The sequence below is a fragment of the Trematomus bernacchii genome, unplaced genomic scaffold (assembly GCF_902827165.1).
Source record: "Trematomus bernacchii unplaced genomic scaffold, fTreBer1.1, whole genome shotgun sequence".
Classification (NCBI taxonomy): Eukaryota; Metazoa; Chordata; class Actinopteri; order Perciformes; family Nototheniidae; genus Trematomus; species Trematomus bernacchii.
In genome coordinates, this window is record NW_022987973.1 from 8,924,418 (window position 1) to 8,941,763 (window position 17,346).

Genomic DNA, 17,346 nt, shown 5'->3' on the forward strand with positions numbered 1-17,346 from the left:
CAGTGGAGCTAAACACATCAAGAAACAAAGCTGGAGATGTCAAGCCAGCAGGACTTTCCACACTGAACAGGATGAAATGAAGCTGCATTAAGCTACATATTCACACTTTTAGATGAAGTACATTAGAAGCTTTTTTTGTTTATGGTTTGTTGTTTATATGTCGTTTTCTGGGGGGGATTAAGTGTTTTTCCCTTGTTATTCTCTCATATACACACAAATAATGTTATTTCCTGTTAGACCAAAGTCTTGAGAGTACAAACGAACAATACACCAAAGGTGCGATGACAAGTGATAAGTTATACTGTGGCCATCCAGGAGTTATGCAAACATATGTAGTTGTGAACCATTGCCGGTAGTCATGCGAACACGTCCAATAGCAGGTTTTGGGATGCTCTCCTGTACATACCCTTCCTCCCATTTAGAGAACTGGCTGCTTCCAGACATCCCTCTAACCGGCTACTGGTGAAAGCCACTGTTTCTCATAGAAAGTGAAGGACTGCTACTGACACCAGGGCCAGAGACTTCTTACACCTACATACATACAGTATATATGAGTAGTAATGCAGATACTAATTATCTCCATGTAATAAATCTCAAATGTAATCTTTCCCATTTATGTTGGCATTCGTGAAATATGGTCTAAACTGCTGAATGCTGAACTTGCTAATCTTCACCTAACAATAAGTACTTTATTGACATGAGCTGGGTGTTTGACGTTGGGAAATAGTCAGATCTTTTAAAGCCGTGTTAGCCACAGACAGCATATTTCTATGATGCTGTTATACATTACATTACTGTAATCCATTGACATTTGTACCCATGATAGTAAGAGTGAGTGTCTCTTTAGATGGCAGTGTTGGTCAGTGTTGGTTACTTCTCAAACCCTGTACTTTTTTTGTTTTTGAGGAGCTTTATGACCTCTGGAGGACGCATGTGCTCTGTGGAGTCTTACACTATTTTACCACTAAAGAAACAAATGGATGTATATATTTAAAATTATACATTGCAAAAAAAGAGTGATATGGTTATGGGTAACCAGTTACAGATTGAAATGTGATGTGATGTACATCTGTGTTAATTTATGAGAAATAACAGTTGAGTAGGAACCATTCACAGTATACATGTAAGTAACCACTTCTCTTTTTCTTCTAACTTTGACATATTTTTAAGGACAAGCAATGTTACCATAGAGCCCCTGAGAAATAAAAGAAATTCAGTTGCTCAGAGTGGCCCACACAGAGGTCCAGATGCATCCTTTTACTTTGATCGTTTTCAAATGTCCTCTGTAAATCTTTAAAGAAGTTGTTACCATGATGAAGTTGCATATGTTACCATCGAGGAGCTTACTGTGTGGACAAGCAGGCAATCTTAAGTTAACATATTCTTTACTGAATAAACAAAGTGTCTCATCACAGACAATTGTTTGAAGGTTAATGGCGTGAAGCTTTAGGTTAGTGTTTTCCTATGCCTTAACACACACTCGACACACTGACACGACTGCATTTACCGACATTTACTCCTCACACTGCATTAGCCTATATTCAGTAGAGGAACAAACCTCATTGTGGTTTCAACTGAGCTTGTTAAGGGCAAAAGTGAGACTGAAACCTGAACTGAATACTGTAGCTGATCAAGGGCCCCCACAACGTGGCAGAGGAAGCACCTGTTGCACAGCCAGGCCATTACCAGTTATTATCTGACTGTTCTCTAAAGGCCGGGGCTTTGTACTGATCTACAACCTCAGGACAAAGCTGTTTACCTTGTTCTTTCATTCTTCACGCCATGTGCTCAGAAATGTGTTTACTTTGAACAGAATAGATGAAAATAACAACCATGTTTACCTTCCGTCAGCTGATAAAAGTTAAAAAAAAAGTGGTCACATGTGGTAAAAAATAAATAAAAACAATGGCAGGAGCTCAGTCGGTAGTGAAGTACTCAATCTACAAGGTAACACCCGCCCACTTCAGAGACATGTTTTGTATATATCTGAGACCTATTATACCACCTATTATACCACCCGCCCGCTCAATCAAAGGTAGTGAAGTACTCAATCTACAAGGTAACACCCGCCCACCTCAGAGACATGTTTTGTATATATCTGAGACCTATTATATATTGATGATACATGTCTCTGAGGTGGGCGGGTGTTACCTTGTTGGTTATTGGCTAATGGTTACACAAGCCAACAAATCGTTATGACATCATAAAGTGGCCAAAATCTGATCAGCTGATTTTCAGACAGATTTTTATATAAATGGATCAGGACAAAAAGTGAGCGAATCTTATTTCCTGAAACTTTCAGAATCTCTTTACACAGAGGGGACACATGTTTATGTATAAAGAAAAAGTGGATTTTGCATAAGAGGTGACCTTTAAGTTAAATGAAGGGTCAAAATCCTGTCCTGGGCACTGCCAACGGGACCCTTGAGCAAGGCACTTGACAAACACACTGCAACCAGAGCACTGTATATATATTAAAGCTTCCCACTGCTCTTTGGGTGTGTTAAATGCAGAGCGTACATTTCACTGTGCTGTGAATGTGTGACACTAAAAAGAGGATTAAAATGTCCATTCCTTTCAATAACTAGAATACTGCATTAAAAATAACTTGGACCTCCCAAGTGTATAAAGCATATTAAACTTAATATATCTGTAAATAGAGCCAATGTGTTAAATTAAACAATTTTTGAATTTTCTGGAGCCCCCTGTGTTTATATATTAACTGTAGCAGACAGGAATGCCGCTTACCCCCCCAAGGTTCTGACCTGCACTGCATTCAGTCTGCACTCAGCGCTAGGTACCTCTCATTGTTCTCTGAGCTGCAGGAGTACAGCTCCACAGACATGCAGAAGCAGGTGAAGGTCGAGCTGCAGGGTGTCTAGGGTTGGAGGCCAGATGTGACCCTGCAGCAGGTCCCGGGAGGCGTCATGGTACTTATTGTAGTGCAAAAGGGCACACTTAAAGCCATCAGAGCTCATCGCCTTGTCAAAAACGTAGTTATTAGGAGAGGCACAAGCACAGACAAAGACAATGGTACGGTAATACTGTTAAGGGGTCAATTATATAAGCTGCACTAATTAGGGATGTCCCGATCACCTTTTTTTGCTCCCGATCCGATTCCGATCATTTGATTTTGACAATCTGCCGATACCGATTTTTCCCGATCCGATCTTTATGCAATGCATTAAGAGGAAAAAAAAGGTAACAGATAACGGCTGGTCATCCAACGCGATGAATTCAGCTATCTTGGCTGTTATTTTTTTGGCCTTTTCACTGTTCTGGGGCAGTTTCTCTTTCCTTTTAAAAGTCTCTGAAAGTGTCGGTTGTTTCAGTGCCGTTACCTGAGTGGCCGCTGTGTACTCGTCGTGTTGTTGTTGGTGGTGTTTGTATTAGATTGGTCATGTTGAACGTAGCTCTGTTCTTTCCACCACGCGGAACCTCCGCCTTGCAAACATTGCATCTGGCTGTTACACTGCCTTCGCTTTCAATTTTATAATACTTCCAAACTCCTGACATTTTCTCTGTCCCGACTCCCGAGTCACCAGCTGAACGTAGCCTCTTGTTAGCTTACTGCTACTATTAGACACTGCGCCCACTCTGTTGCCAGATTTGAGAGAAATAAGCAACCAGGTCTATGAAAACAAGCCCAAAAGAAGCAACACATAATAATATAATTTTAATTGCTATTTTTGTCATTTCACAGTACAGGTACTATGTAACGAAATTGTTCCTCTGCATTTGACCCATCCTAGTGTTAGGAGCAGTGGGCTGCCATTATGTCCGGCGCCCGGGGAGCAGTGTAGGGAACGGTGCCTTGCTCAGGGACACCTCGGTAGCACTTGGTCTTGCCGGGACTCGAACTGGTGACCTTCCAGTTGCCAAGCCAAGTCCCTATGGACTTCGCCACCACCGCCCCCTACATGATGTTGTGTAATTTTAACCCAAAACTAAGGCCTCAGGATGACTTTAAGACGTGAACATGGTCATTTTTGTTTTGTAACATTAAATAAAATGTATAAAAATATTTTATAAAAAAAAAAAAAAAAAAATTCCGATCCCCGATTTTTTTCTCCCGATCCCCGATCACGTGAAAATCACGTGATCGGCTCCGATCCCCGATCACGTGATCGGATCGGGACATCCCTAGCACTAATGGAAAAAAAGTTAATTGTACCATTTGATTCATTACCACTTCAATTTGCTTGCTGTTTATCCTTCAAAAGTGATTTCAATTGGATTAACTTTTGTAGTTGTTATTTAGGTGTATATTCTTGACATATCAATTAAATTCTGACAAAGCGTTGATTGTTTTATTTACTAATATTTAGTCTAGCAAACAGTTATTAACTGGTGTTGTTGAGTCAAACTACCAGTTTTGCTCAAAGTCTCCATCCTTCACTTTCATGCCTTTTTAAATGTTTGAGGAAAGATGCAATCACTATGTGTGTGTTTCATTTTCCAAGATCAGAAAAAGGCCTGTTGGAGAAATAGTACCTGGTCTGTTATTCTTTACATCTCTCTGGACACTTGCTTGAACTTCTTATTCCACTTGTCACAGTGTAAGATCTTACAAAGTGTATTTGTCTTCGTGTAACATGACATGTGTTATTCTCAATAGTGATTGTCACTTATCTACTTTAGCTAAATTCATAATGGCTTACTTTGCAAAGCCTACTGCGCCTTCTTGCCAGAATTTCAGTTTAATATAACTCACCTCGCATGAATTGTGAAACTCTGTAGTTAATACTTTTAACATTTAAAAAAAAATGTTGTGGTTAAACTCTCAGGCTATGATTAACGCAGTTATATAAGCATGCAAGTTCACACATGACAGACCGTGTCCTTCTTAAGCACAAGTCATTGATTGTGTTGCGAAAAATCATCTTTACACAGTTTATATTACCACTCCAGATAATTTATTGGATTTGGCTTGTTTTTATTGTTGACAGTGCCGGGAAAATCCATGGACTTTTCCTTGGATTCTTAAAGGGAATTTTTATACTCTTGTATTTCACACCAGATCCTTACCTGAACTATTATCCAACTCGTTGGAAGATATGGTGTTTGTTAACCTACCTTTCACAAAACAAATACATAATAAAGTCAATTTGATGTTTGGGACCTTCATGACAGCCGTGAACATCACATTGGGTTACATTTAAGGATTAAAGCTGAGAGAATGAATGTGACAGGATTGATTTTAGAAAAGGAATGTCCCATTCTCTGGAGGGTCCTTTTTATTGGCCTCTTTATGCATTTCTGTTATCCAAGTTGCATGTGGCGAACTGTCCGTATGTTTTTAATCAATGCTGTGTTTTGAAATAAACCCAAGTATTCGCCCTGGAATGAACACATCTTCCTGAGGGGGGTTCAGGGGAGTTGTCCTTCTCAGTTTGTATCTTGACATTTCGTGACCAAAAAAAAAATGTTTGAACTAAAAATACATCTTGTAGTAGGTCCTTTATCAGGTGTTACATTTCCTACACATGTGGCATTTATGAGGCTCAACATCTTGAATAGGGAAGTTTGCAAATGTTCAATCCTTTCCTGTTTCACTAGACTTTTTCTTTTAAATTACTGCGGTCTATCATAGTCATCTAAAAATATCTATCTGTAAAATGAACCATATGCGTCGGGTATTGCATAACAGATCAGCAAAGGGGAACTAGAAGTGTTGGGGAGATTCCACCTCAGCCGAGTGCCGAGTGACGGAGCTACACTTTGACTCAGTGCATTCAATCACTGCAACCACTAAATGTTATTTGGATTACAGCACTATTGTGGTTATTTTGTTGACAGTTTTGTTTCTTGTATTCATCACACTGACCTTGAGCTAAGGAGATGGTTGAGAGGATGAGGTGGGGGGGGGTGTTTGTGCGCCAAACCGCTCCACTGGACGGCCGTCTCTGGTTGTTTTGTCCACCGCTCATCCTGCAGACCTGATAAAGCAGGAGCTCTGGGCAGGCGGCACACCATTGACCTTCTCACCTTTAGCCGGTTCCTCTGCTCCCTGACACCTCACTCTCCGTCATCGTGTTGTCTTCCTGGCATGCATCTCTTCCACATGAATGGGAAGAGGGAAGAGGAACATTGAAGTGCACCGTGTACTGCACATCTGTTGCAAAGTTTTCCAGTCCACATTGTTTTTGCCCTCAGCCGTTGCTCCATGTTTTCGTCTTACGGTCACTATTAGGGATGTCCCGATCACCTTTTTTTGCTCCCGATCCGATTCCGATCATTTGATTTTGACAATCTGCCGATACCGATTTTTCCCGATCCGATCTTTATGCAATGCATTAAGAGGAAAAAAAAGGTAACAGATAGCGGCTGGTCATCCAACGCGATGAATTCAGCTATCTTGGCTGTTATTTTTTTGGCCTTTTCACTGTTCTGGGGTAGTTTCTCTTTCCTTTTAAAAGTCTCTGAAAGTGTTGGTTGTTTCAGTGCCGTTACCTGAGTGGCCGCTGTGTACTCGTCGTGTTGTTGTTGGTGGTGTTTGTATTAGATTGGTCATGTTGAACGTAGCTCTGTTCTTTCCACCACGCGGAACCTCCGCCTTGCAAACATTGCATCTGGCTGTTACACTGCCTTCGCTTTCAATTTTATAATACTTCCAAACTCCTGACATTTTCTCTGTCCCGACTCCCGAGTCACCAGCTGAACGTAGCCTCTTGTTAGCTTACTGCTACTATTAGACACTGCGCCCACTCTGTTGCCAGATTTGAGAGAAATAAGCAACCAGGTCTATGAAAACAAGCCCAAAAGAAGCAACACATACATGATGTTGTGTAATTTTAACCCAAAACTAAGGCCTCAGGATGACTTTAAGACGTGAACATGGTCATTTTTGTTTTGTAACATTAAATAAAATGTATAAAAATATTTTATAAAAAAAAAAAAAAAAAAAAAAAAAAAATCCGATCCCCGATTTTTTTCTCCCGATCCCCGATCACGTGAAAATCACGTGATCGGCTCCGATCACGTGATCGGATCGGGACATCCCTAGTCACTATTATTGTTTAGAAGTTTAGATGAGGATATAGGTGGATTTAGAATTTGTGTTTCTATCTGCTTTACATTTTGAGATTGTCATTTTTTGTATGTATGTGTTTTGTTTGGTATATTATTTATTTGATGAACATTTACCAAACAGAAAGCTGTACATTATAGTCAGGAGAGTGTGGATAGAGTTCTGTTTTCCTGTCCTTCACTTTAGATCATCCTTTCTCAGATCCGAGAAAAACTGCTAAGTCTACGCACATTTGATTACTGTAGAGCGAAAACATGGAACAGCTTTGTGGCTGATTTTATTGGTGTTTTTAACCCAAGCAAATGATTAAGTAAGCTCCTCTCCAAAAAGGATTTGCGGGATTCAGCTCAATTATGGTAGCGGGAACTCTTTAAAGGTTTTATGATCTTTTCAAATGTGTTTGCATTCCCTAAGTACTGGACTTTAATGTTTGGGTCATAATAAAAACAAAGAATTCCTGTTTCCAGTCATATTTCAGCTGCATAAAACATGACTGACACAACAAAGCTGACTTTTTAAAGAGACTGTCCGTCTATTTCTCCCGAGTCATCTTCGGTAATGCTGCTCCAGTTATATCTGGCCTGCGGCAGCGTGACCGGGCATTAATCTCTCGTCACGGTGTAAGAATGCAACCATGTTCTGATCAGGCAAAGCCTCTGTGTGTGGAGTTGTTTCTTTTCTTTTTATTGGTGCTGCGCTTCTGCTGTGACGATGCTCAGCAGGTCAGGCTGCAGATCCAGTGTCAGTGGCTGAGGAGGTGAAGAGTGCAGTTGGTTGGGAGTCAGTCATACCAGGGTGCAGCACATGATGGGATGCAGAGGGTTTTCTCGCCTCTGACATTAATAGAGCGAGTGTGTCCCAGAGTTCCTTTGTCACTTGACTACGATCTTTTTTAGGAACAGGAGATGTCCTTTCTCTCTGCTGTGAGTGTGTGTGTGTGTCCTGTATAATCACTATGTTTCCTACGTGTTGACCTTTGCACCTGTCGCACAACAGTGGATTTCCATCATGATAAAGCTGAATGTTCAATACAGCTTGTTTCTGCCACTGGTTTTCACATCTTTGTTCGAATTGCTAAAACGAAATCTAAAACATCACATCTTTATCCATTCTGCCTGCTAGGACTAGTCATGTGTTTGTATTCACTCTAAATTCTGTGTTTGACTGAATTGCAAATGACATAATTTTACAAGTTGGATGTTTAAACAAATAGCCTAAGCTTAATATCTCTGTTTGCACACGGTTGTGCACAGTTACATTCAACATGATAAACAACATTTGCAGAGAGCTGCAGAGATGTTCCTGCTTTTGCAAAAGTTATAGAAACTGCAGTGCAGATTCTTTCAAATAGTTTATTCACAAGCAAAACCCCAGAAATGAATAAACACATTTGTGCAGATTATGTTGCATAAGGATTCATGTTGTCCTTATTAGATCTGGCTAGACCAATTGAGTAAATCATTCATGTTTTTGTTAGACAGGTGTAAGTTGTGTGTAAAATGATGTCAGAAGTCTGTCTGGATGCAAAGGTCCCTGAATAAAGTGAAGTTTACTCAACACTGAAGTGTCTTTGAACCTGCGCCAGCCCTCAAGTGTTTCTCAGCAGACCTACAGGCGAGACAGGCGCTTAAAGGAAACACTGATTTAATATTAGGGAAGTCAATTAATTCAACCCTCACGTGCATACACACACGCACGCAGAAAAACAACACACACACACACAGGATGTTATATCTCCTGTGATCGCCAGGGGTATACAGGCCCAAAGGTGTTTATCTCTTTTTTTTAACAACAATGAATGGCATAGTTGGAATAGTTTGGGACAGGATCACGGTTATCTACACTCGTCCTTGAGTCCTATACCAATACACACACACACCTCCCCACAAAGCACGTTTAACAGATTTCCTGCAAGCTATTGTGTCTGCTGGAAGATGGGGCATCCTGGTCCGAACCACCAGGTTAAACAAGCCATCATCCCTCTTTCCTCCCCCCCTGTTTCTCTCTTCCTCTTGTATACATTTCTCCCTCTCTCTTTCTCTTCTTCTACTTCTCTCTTCCCATCTCCGTTTCTGCTCAAGAGACGCTAAATAGTATATTTGTCTTTGGCTTCAGACGGATCCATCTGTCCATCAATCCATCTGTTTTTGCCCTCACCTAGTCTCCTCTCTTCCTCCATGTGTCCGGTGATCCAGGAGTAACCCCTGAGGAGCGTTCTGAAAACTGTTTTCAGAGCTCAGTTGGGCCTCCAGCAAAAGCAGAATGAGACGAGACACAAACACCCATCCCTCTCACCAAATGCCTGCCAGCCGCCAGTGTCTCCCAGCTAATTAATAACTTATTAATTTCTTCACACTTGTCATTTTCTTTCTTTGTTCTAAACCCATCCTCCAGAGGTTTATTTTATTAGTGGCTTTTAAAGTCAAATATTTATAGGAAAACATTATTGTTTTTGTTCTGGTTGTGGATTAGGGCATATTTGTGAAACTATCAAATCTATTTATTGATAAACTACATGTGTAAGAGAACATTGTGTCAGCTGTTGTTTTTTTCCACACATGCAGATGTTGTGTCAGGATTGATTATCATGACTCACGCTGGTCCTTTGAGACTTTAACTCGTTAGACATGCTTTTTCTTATGGTAACAATCCCTCTGAATTTAAGTGCACACAATTTGCTAAAAATGGCTCAGTTTGTCCTGCATCATTAATTGTTGATTTGTGTACTTCTTGGTTTCTGAACAAACAGTGCTTGGAAACATGAATAATACGTTTTACCAGGAATATTTTTGGATTCTCTAGGTTGTGGAAAATCATAATAGTTTAAAAAATAAATAACGTCTGCTTCTATCATTTGTCAAAGTTCAGCCAATTAGTGTGAAAAACAATCTTTAATTCAGCCAATTAGAATTTAGAACATGTCTGTTCATGGTTCCGTTCTTCCTCAAGTTTCTCCCACTCTTTTCCCTTTAAAGGGTTTCCCAGTGTTTTTCCTGATCTGAAGCGAGGGTCTAAGGACAGATGGTGTTGTTTGCGGCACAGATTGTAAAGCTCCATGAGGCCATTTGTCCTTGGTGATATTGGTCTACATAAAAAAACTGTCTTTGGTTGATTTAAATTCCAATTCGGCAGGATATATTACTTTATGATTCTCTCAGTTAACCTTTATTTGATCTCCTGTACCAAAGTGTAATCAGCTGGTATGTAGCTGTTTTCATTTTTTGTCTCATTTAAGACGTTTCCTTTTCGATTCGACCATTAACGAGCTCAGGCAGTTTGTCCTGGCACCTCCGCTGATGACTTTCAAGGAAAATAAATACTGAACATGTCACTTCCTGCTCTGATGAGCAGACTGAAACAGGACATCCTGTCCACGCTCTCTACGTGGGAATTAGGATTAGACCAGTTACAGTAATGTGCTGTCGATGCCCTTTCCATTTAAGGTTTGAATGTGTTACCCGCAGAAAGTCTCAGGGGACATAATAAACCACACGGCTTTTAACATCTTCAAATCTTTGACCATCACAATGGAAATGTTTTCTCTAAAATGATTAGAGCTTAGGTCACAGTAACACCAGACTTTGTTTTGTGAGTTGCCCTGAATGATTTTGTAATGCATATTTTGTTTTAAATCTTTTCAGTTCAGCCAGCCTGGAGGTTGGAGGCTGTCGAGGGATCGGAAAGCACCCACCTTCTTCACCGTTGTGCTGACAGATATCGAATCAGACCGGCACTACTGCTCCTGCCTCACTTTCTACGAGGCTGAGGTCAATCTGCAGGTAAGACTGCAACACACACACACACACACACACACACACACACACACACACACACACACACACACACACACACACACACACACACACACACACACACACACACACACACACACACACACACACACACACACACACACACACGCAGGCAGGCTCATTCGCAGGTGAGTACTTTCGAGAAGTGAACTGTTCTTGAACATCTTTGTGCGAGTGAATTTTTTGCTCATGTATTGATTTATTTGATCATTCTCTAAAAGCTTAATCCTTTCCAGCATCACATTGAGCTGTAGCTTCTCCCAGCATTCAGAGGTTCAAATGTTTCTGTTGATCACAGGGCCAACACATACAATCACAACCATAAGAGTCCCCAGTAAACCACATGAAAACCCACAGGAACATACTAATAATGTGTAAACTATACACAGGACGGATCACTGCGAGGGAACATGGCTAACCACTGAGCCACCATGCATTACTCATTAATCCTGATGTAGTGTATAGCAGTTTGTTAAACAGCTGTGCCAGAGTTCCCGTTAGAATATTTTTTTGCCGGTCAACATGTCCGTTAAAGTTGAAATCTTCCGGACAAAATTAGATAAGTGCCGGTTAAAGGTCTTCTTTGTTATTTATTGAGCTTTAAAACAAATTGATATGATTCGACATTAAACAAACTAATTATAGTAGATTAACTACATTATTCAAAAGTGTACAGTAATTTACAAAAACGCGGGAATAATAAACGGAGCGCTCTCTCCTTCTCCTGACAGCCCGTCAGTATCATGCAGCTCGCGGATCCAGTAATGAGTGACCCGACAGTAAAACTAAACATATCTATAACTAGTTTAGGTAGTTTGAGAGGTAATTAAAATAGCTACGTGTGATTTTCTAACCTGAAGTGTGTTTTGCTCTGCTCGCCGCTGCAGGGGATCATGCAGAGCTGCGTGTCGACTCGTCAGCAGCAGCCGATCTCTCTCTCCTGTCAGATTAGACTTTACTCGCATTTATGTCCATATCGATCAGATCTAGCTAGTTCTAGCTAATGATATGACTACCTGCTTGTTAAAAGACACCTAAACAATAAGCGTCGCTATGCAACCGGATGAGGCCACAAAGTATAGCGCAGCATTATGCATTTGTTTACATGCCCACCGGAACCCCGAGGCATTACCAACAGATCAACGCACAATCAACCCATACAGGACATCTCTTTCTCCACATTAAGTGTTAGACATTAGAATTGACAATTTTTGTCTGTCACATACTCTTTTGTCTGTCACATACTATTCTTGTCTGTCACATAAGTGGCGCAACTGATGCGGTATTGCGCTAAGGGAAAATTATTTTGACCGGACATTTTGACCGGAGAGATTTAGATTTGCCGGACTTCAGCATATTTTACCGGTCATTGTCCGGTAATTACCGGCTAACGGGAACTCTGAGCTGTGCATCACATCAGTGTGTGCAGCAGGCTCCTCATCCTCAATAAGAGGCTCCTCAGATCACCACAATGATAACCCTGCCTGTGTTTCTCAAAATGATTCTTAGAAGCCATCAGGATGTCTCAGTTGTGGTGGCTGGTATTTTCTGTTTTCCATTTTCAGTAAATTGTTCTTTGGCAGTTTATTTTTTAACTTGTAGGAATGTAATTCGTCTTCAAAATGTGGAGGCATTAGTAGAAAACAAAGGCTGCTAATAAATTGTGAGCTGGCTGAGTGATGTGTTTATAAAGGAGAGGAAGGGCATGTTCTCCCCCCCCCCCCGGGGCTTTTCATTTGATTTACTCATGCATACAACATTGTGTTTGATTTCACATTCGTGGTCAAGGCACAAATGTTCAGAAATCCCATAAATTATTCCCAACAACACATTTATTTGGATGGAATAATTGTTATACCTATGAATGATCCCCTTAATGTCCCTCCCTGCTAAAAGCTCACAGAATACCAGGCTAATTGTTTCACTGTGTTCTCCTTTGTTAGAGGCCTTAAATGACTCCTGTTGCTCTGCCCGCCGTGACTTCACATCCTTTAGCATATGAAAGGCAGTCGCAGATTTCTTTCCGGTGTGATCAGCAACACATTTCTCAAAGTTAAATTCGAAATGCAGCTGTTTACAAGAAATATGTGTCAACCTTCAGAGGCACTTTGGTGAACTTTCAGAATCAGTGTAGTATTAGTTGATCCGTTCATCATTACTTCCCCATCTCGGCTTGTTGTGTGACTCAGACAATAATGACACAAACATTCCTCTGATTGCACCATTTTTTTTATATGAACTAGTCAGAGGAGAATGAATTTAGATCAAAGTGTTCATCAAAGAAAGAAATTAACTGTAGCTGCGTGTATTTGTTGTGATGTTTTTGTTTTGATGGCACCTTTTAAAAGGGAGAAGCTTTTCTTTCTTTCATTGTCCATGTATAATGACATTAAATGATTCTATTCTATTCTTAACCAAAAATAGCTGGTCGGTGCCTCAGCTCTAGGCCTGTGTATGGAGACAATCTGGTGTTGCAATACGTATCATGATGCAGATGTAATTATTTAGTATATTGAGATACTGAAAGAAGGGCTACATATTGCAATTTAAGAAAATCTAATTTAAGTTAAAATGTCCTAGTATAAATAACACTATGCCAAATAAAAGAAAACTACTTTTTATTAAATCAGAAAGTGGGATCTGTGTTCCCTGGACGGTTTTCTGTCCTCACACAGGCTCATCAGAGAGAATATGAGTTATCATTAACACCATATTTAGATAATGGGCCTAATGTTTTTGTTTTTCTGTCCTTGTTGACTGTTAACACATTGCAACATAAGTTTAAAGACACGTTTTTTTTCAGATTTTAATGAAAGAAATGTTGCCTCAATAAGAAACACTAAACATTTTTTTACTAATGTTTGTTGTATTTCTACTTCGTCCTTTTGTTAGTGTAAACAGTCTTGTGTTTTCACACGCTCCTGGTTTATAAAACGAGAAGATGCTTAGATGAATACATCTGGAGAATATTTATTGTGTTTTGAAATACATAGTTGTGTTTGTGTCATGGTACAAATATCTCAGTTTATGATATGTTTGTCTGTACCAAAAACACACTTAACCACCACACGTGGCAGCTTTTTGTAATTTTAATGCTGTGTTATTAAGACTTATATTTCATAAACGTAATTTTTTTTTGTCAGCCTCGTTTTAATTATTAGATTAGGGTGTTTCTGCAAAATAAACACACCTCCTGGTTTCAGTGTATGGCACTGGGGAGTCCAGACAGGCAGCAGAGGAATGTATTTTGTCTAATAATTGAACCAAATCCTAAGAATAATGTTAAAATCTGACCAGCATTCTGAATGGGATATTTTGATCCCTGACTCCATGTTTCTGAGATACTGAAGCACTTATGGCATGTTTTTACTGCCTGGGGAAATAAACTAGATTGTGATAAGGGCTTTATTAGGAATGAGCACGGGGAGGTCAGAGTATCAGTGCTCCGATAGCCCCTGAGGATCCACCATAGAGACTATTATAACCAGGTCGAGGCTCCCGACCGAGAAGACTGTCTGGATTTGGGGAGACGTAGATAACATGTTAGATTACATTGCAAAAAATACTTTACAGGGTTCCTTTGATGTGGTTTCTAGTAAAATGTGCACTAATAATGCCGGCATTGTAACGCTAAATATCTAAATGCAGTTCTCTGCTTTCCTACTGTTCGTTGTTTCTGCTTAAATGTATGCCAACGATTGCAAGCTTTAGAGTACTAATACATTTAGAATAGAGGTGGTTTTAAGACATGTAAGATCTACAATAAATACACTTGTTTCAACATCACAACGTTTTTTTAGCATATTTTGTACTGTCTCAGATGTTTTGCATTTATTTGTTTTTGTATGTTTGTGGGGGAGGAAACAACATGAATCTTCTAAACTCTTTTTGGCTCTTCTCCATTCATATAATGTTGTCTGTTTGTCAGCGAGATCTTGTATTAACCTTATCAAGATTTTAGAAAATCTGTGTTCATTTAATGGCTCCAGTAGGATGAACAGCAGTCCTACATGGGGACAGATGGTGAAATGAGATAAAGGATAATCCAACTTTTAATAATGTGTTTCCTCTCTGGAGACAGAAGTGTTTCTGTTTTGTTTTATGCTGTGACTTTTTCTTCAAGAGTTTCATCCTGAATGTTTTTGTTTTGTATGACGAATTACTTTCAGTTCAGCCCTTTTCATGACCCACCTCTCAAGTGAAACACAATTGAGTGTAAGGAATTGGGTGTCCATCCATACAAATTTGAGCAACTTTGTTAATTAAACTGCATTTGAGCATACATTACTCTACTGAGCACTATGTTGGAACACATCTTTTATTTTTCCTTGAAGAATAACACATGAGGATGTTTAGTTCATGCCAGACGCGTGCTGGTCAGTGTGATGCGTTTGAGGCACATGATGTATTCACAGGCTAAAGCAGGAGCTCAGGAGCTGGCATGCTCGACAGTACATTCACGGTCTGTACTCCACGACACTGTGCTGAACTCTTCAACAGAAATAGCTTATCTTCTGTTTTTCTATGTTTCAGGGATCAAAGAGTATTGAGGCTGATGGGGAAGACGATGAAGAGGCGGAGGAGAATGGCCTTATCCAGCCAGCTCAAGTGTTTGCCCCAAAAAGTCTCATTATCGTGTCCAGGCTGGATTATCCCGAAATATTCCGGGTAATAAGACGCCACATGATTAAATCTTGATTAGTTTTATATCTTGTGCAGAAGAAATACTTTACATTTTTGTCAAATCACGGCTTTCATGTTTCAGCTCTGAGATGACGCGTATCTGCTTTGTACTGTCTGCTAAAAAGGCCTGAGTTTGCTAAAGTGTAAGCACACAATTCAGTAAAGTAAATGAGACATAAGCACCTCTGAGCTTTTCATCACAGACTCAGTAGATCACAGTCATGAAGATTCAAGGTCAACCTTGCTATTATTGTTAAAATTTTCTTCTGTAGGTGCTTTTAGAATTAAGCTGCCAGACATTACCTACAGTACATGTTACAGGCCATGTGTTTAAACGAGCTGTAATATTGCCATCTATGAAGAGTACTTATCCTCTGTATGTTCCCATGTGTAATGTTTTGATTTTGTCCTTGCAGGGGTGCTTAGGGCTGATCTACACGGTGCACATCGATAGCCTGAGCTTCCCTTTAGAGGGTCTGGTGTCCAACCTCTTCACATTCCAGGTTCCTGTGGCTGGTGGATCCCAGGTGAGTCTTCACTGAGGCGAAGCTTGTCAAAGTACCAGAGTCGGTAAGAAGTCTCGCTGCTGCTTGCCTGTTTTTAACGGGGCGACAGGTCAAGGTCAGACGTCCAGAAAAGGTTATGTCAGTGCTGTCTGACTGTGAGGCAGTGATTGTTAGTGGAGGCTCGATGTTGCAGATACTAAAGTGATTTATGTTGTCTGCGTGCAGCCAATCAAGACAGTCGTGTTCAGACGGTGCCAGAGATTGTTGTCCAGCCACAGGCAGTCATTTTTGTCTAAAACATATTTGTCATTTTTTCCATCTCTTTGCGTGGAGCAAAATACCTCGGCCTAGATTAGGACATCAGCGCCTTTAAATTGTTTTTATTACAGATTAAAGAAATATATATTTAAAATGATTTACATAGCTTTGGTTGGAAAGTGTCAGAAGATGAGGCTTTAAATGCTGTGATTACTTACACCACATGAAAAAGCAACCCGAAGCCAAAATGTGCTTCAATCTTATTAAACTATTAAAGTACATGTACTGCCACTGGGGAGAGGTCCTCATCACTCGGCTATAAATCACACTTTGTTTAAAAGACGGCTAATGTGCTGTAAGAGGGAAGAATTTTGGCTTGTTCCCCAGCAAGACGCCACTTAGATCGCGTGTCCTTGAGTCTGGCTCCAGACAGATAGCAGTGGAACAGACTCATTTGTCAAAACAGCACCTAGTTAAACACCTGGGTATGTCAAGAATTTAGGAGATTGGAGACCTTGAGATACCTCATTTTTCTCTTGACTAAGGAACTTCACATTTACTACTTGCTACATCCAGAACGTCAGTACCGCCCACTTTAAACTTCCCAGCAATAGGGATGGGACAATATAGGATTGGCAAAGATAAGGATAAGTTGATCGTGATGAATTTCTGTTATTGGGATAATCGTGCATACAAATGCATGCACAAAGCTGTCAAACTCGCTTTCCTGGTGGAAAAGTGAGAATAGAGACTAATTCATGACTACCTAATTAAAGAGTGTTTATTTTTCCAAAAAAAAGGGACTAAAAAAGATTTGTCCTAACTTTGAAGCAAAACAATTATATGTTTTTGTTTAAAGGTAAGTTTGAGAAACCGGCTCGAGATACACTTTTTGTTATATTCCATGGAATGCTCTTAACATCCCGATAGCAATGAATATTTTAAGTGCTTTGACAAAAAATCCATAAAAAAATGTCATCTGTGGAAGCCGTAATACTGTAAAAAGCACGACCAATCATTTTAGCCGGCCCGGCTAAAATAACTGGATGGCCTACCT

General features: G+C 40.1%; 1 protein-coding gene across 4 annotated transcripts in view; it reads left to right on the forward strand.

The window, feature by feature from the left end:
* The window catches only part of sbf2 (SET binding factor 2), an 88,273-nt gene that overhangs the window by 17,884 nt on the left and 53,043 nt on the right, over positions 1-17,346 (forward strand). For all 4 annotated transcript variants that reach the window (XM_034116449.1, XM_034116451.1, XM_034116452.1 and 1 more), the window contains exons 3-5: positions 10,672-10,809; positions 15,376-15,510; positions 15,942-16,052. In XM_034116449.1, the coding sequence (XP_033972340.1) occupies positions 10,672-10,809; positions 15,376-15,510; positions 15,942-16,052 (384 nt within the window). The remainder of the gene's footprint in view (positions 1-10,671; positions 10,810-15,375; positions 15,511-15,941; positions 16,053-17,346) is intronic.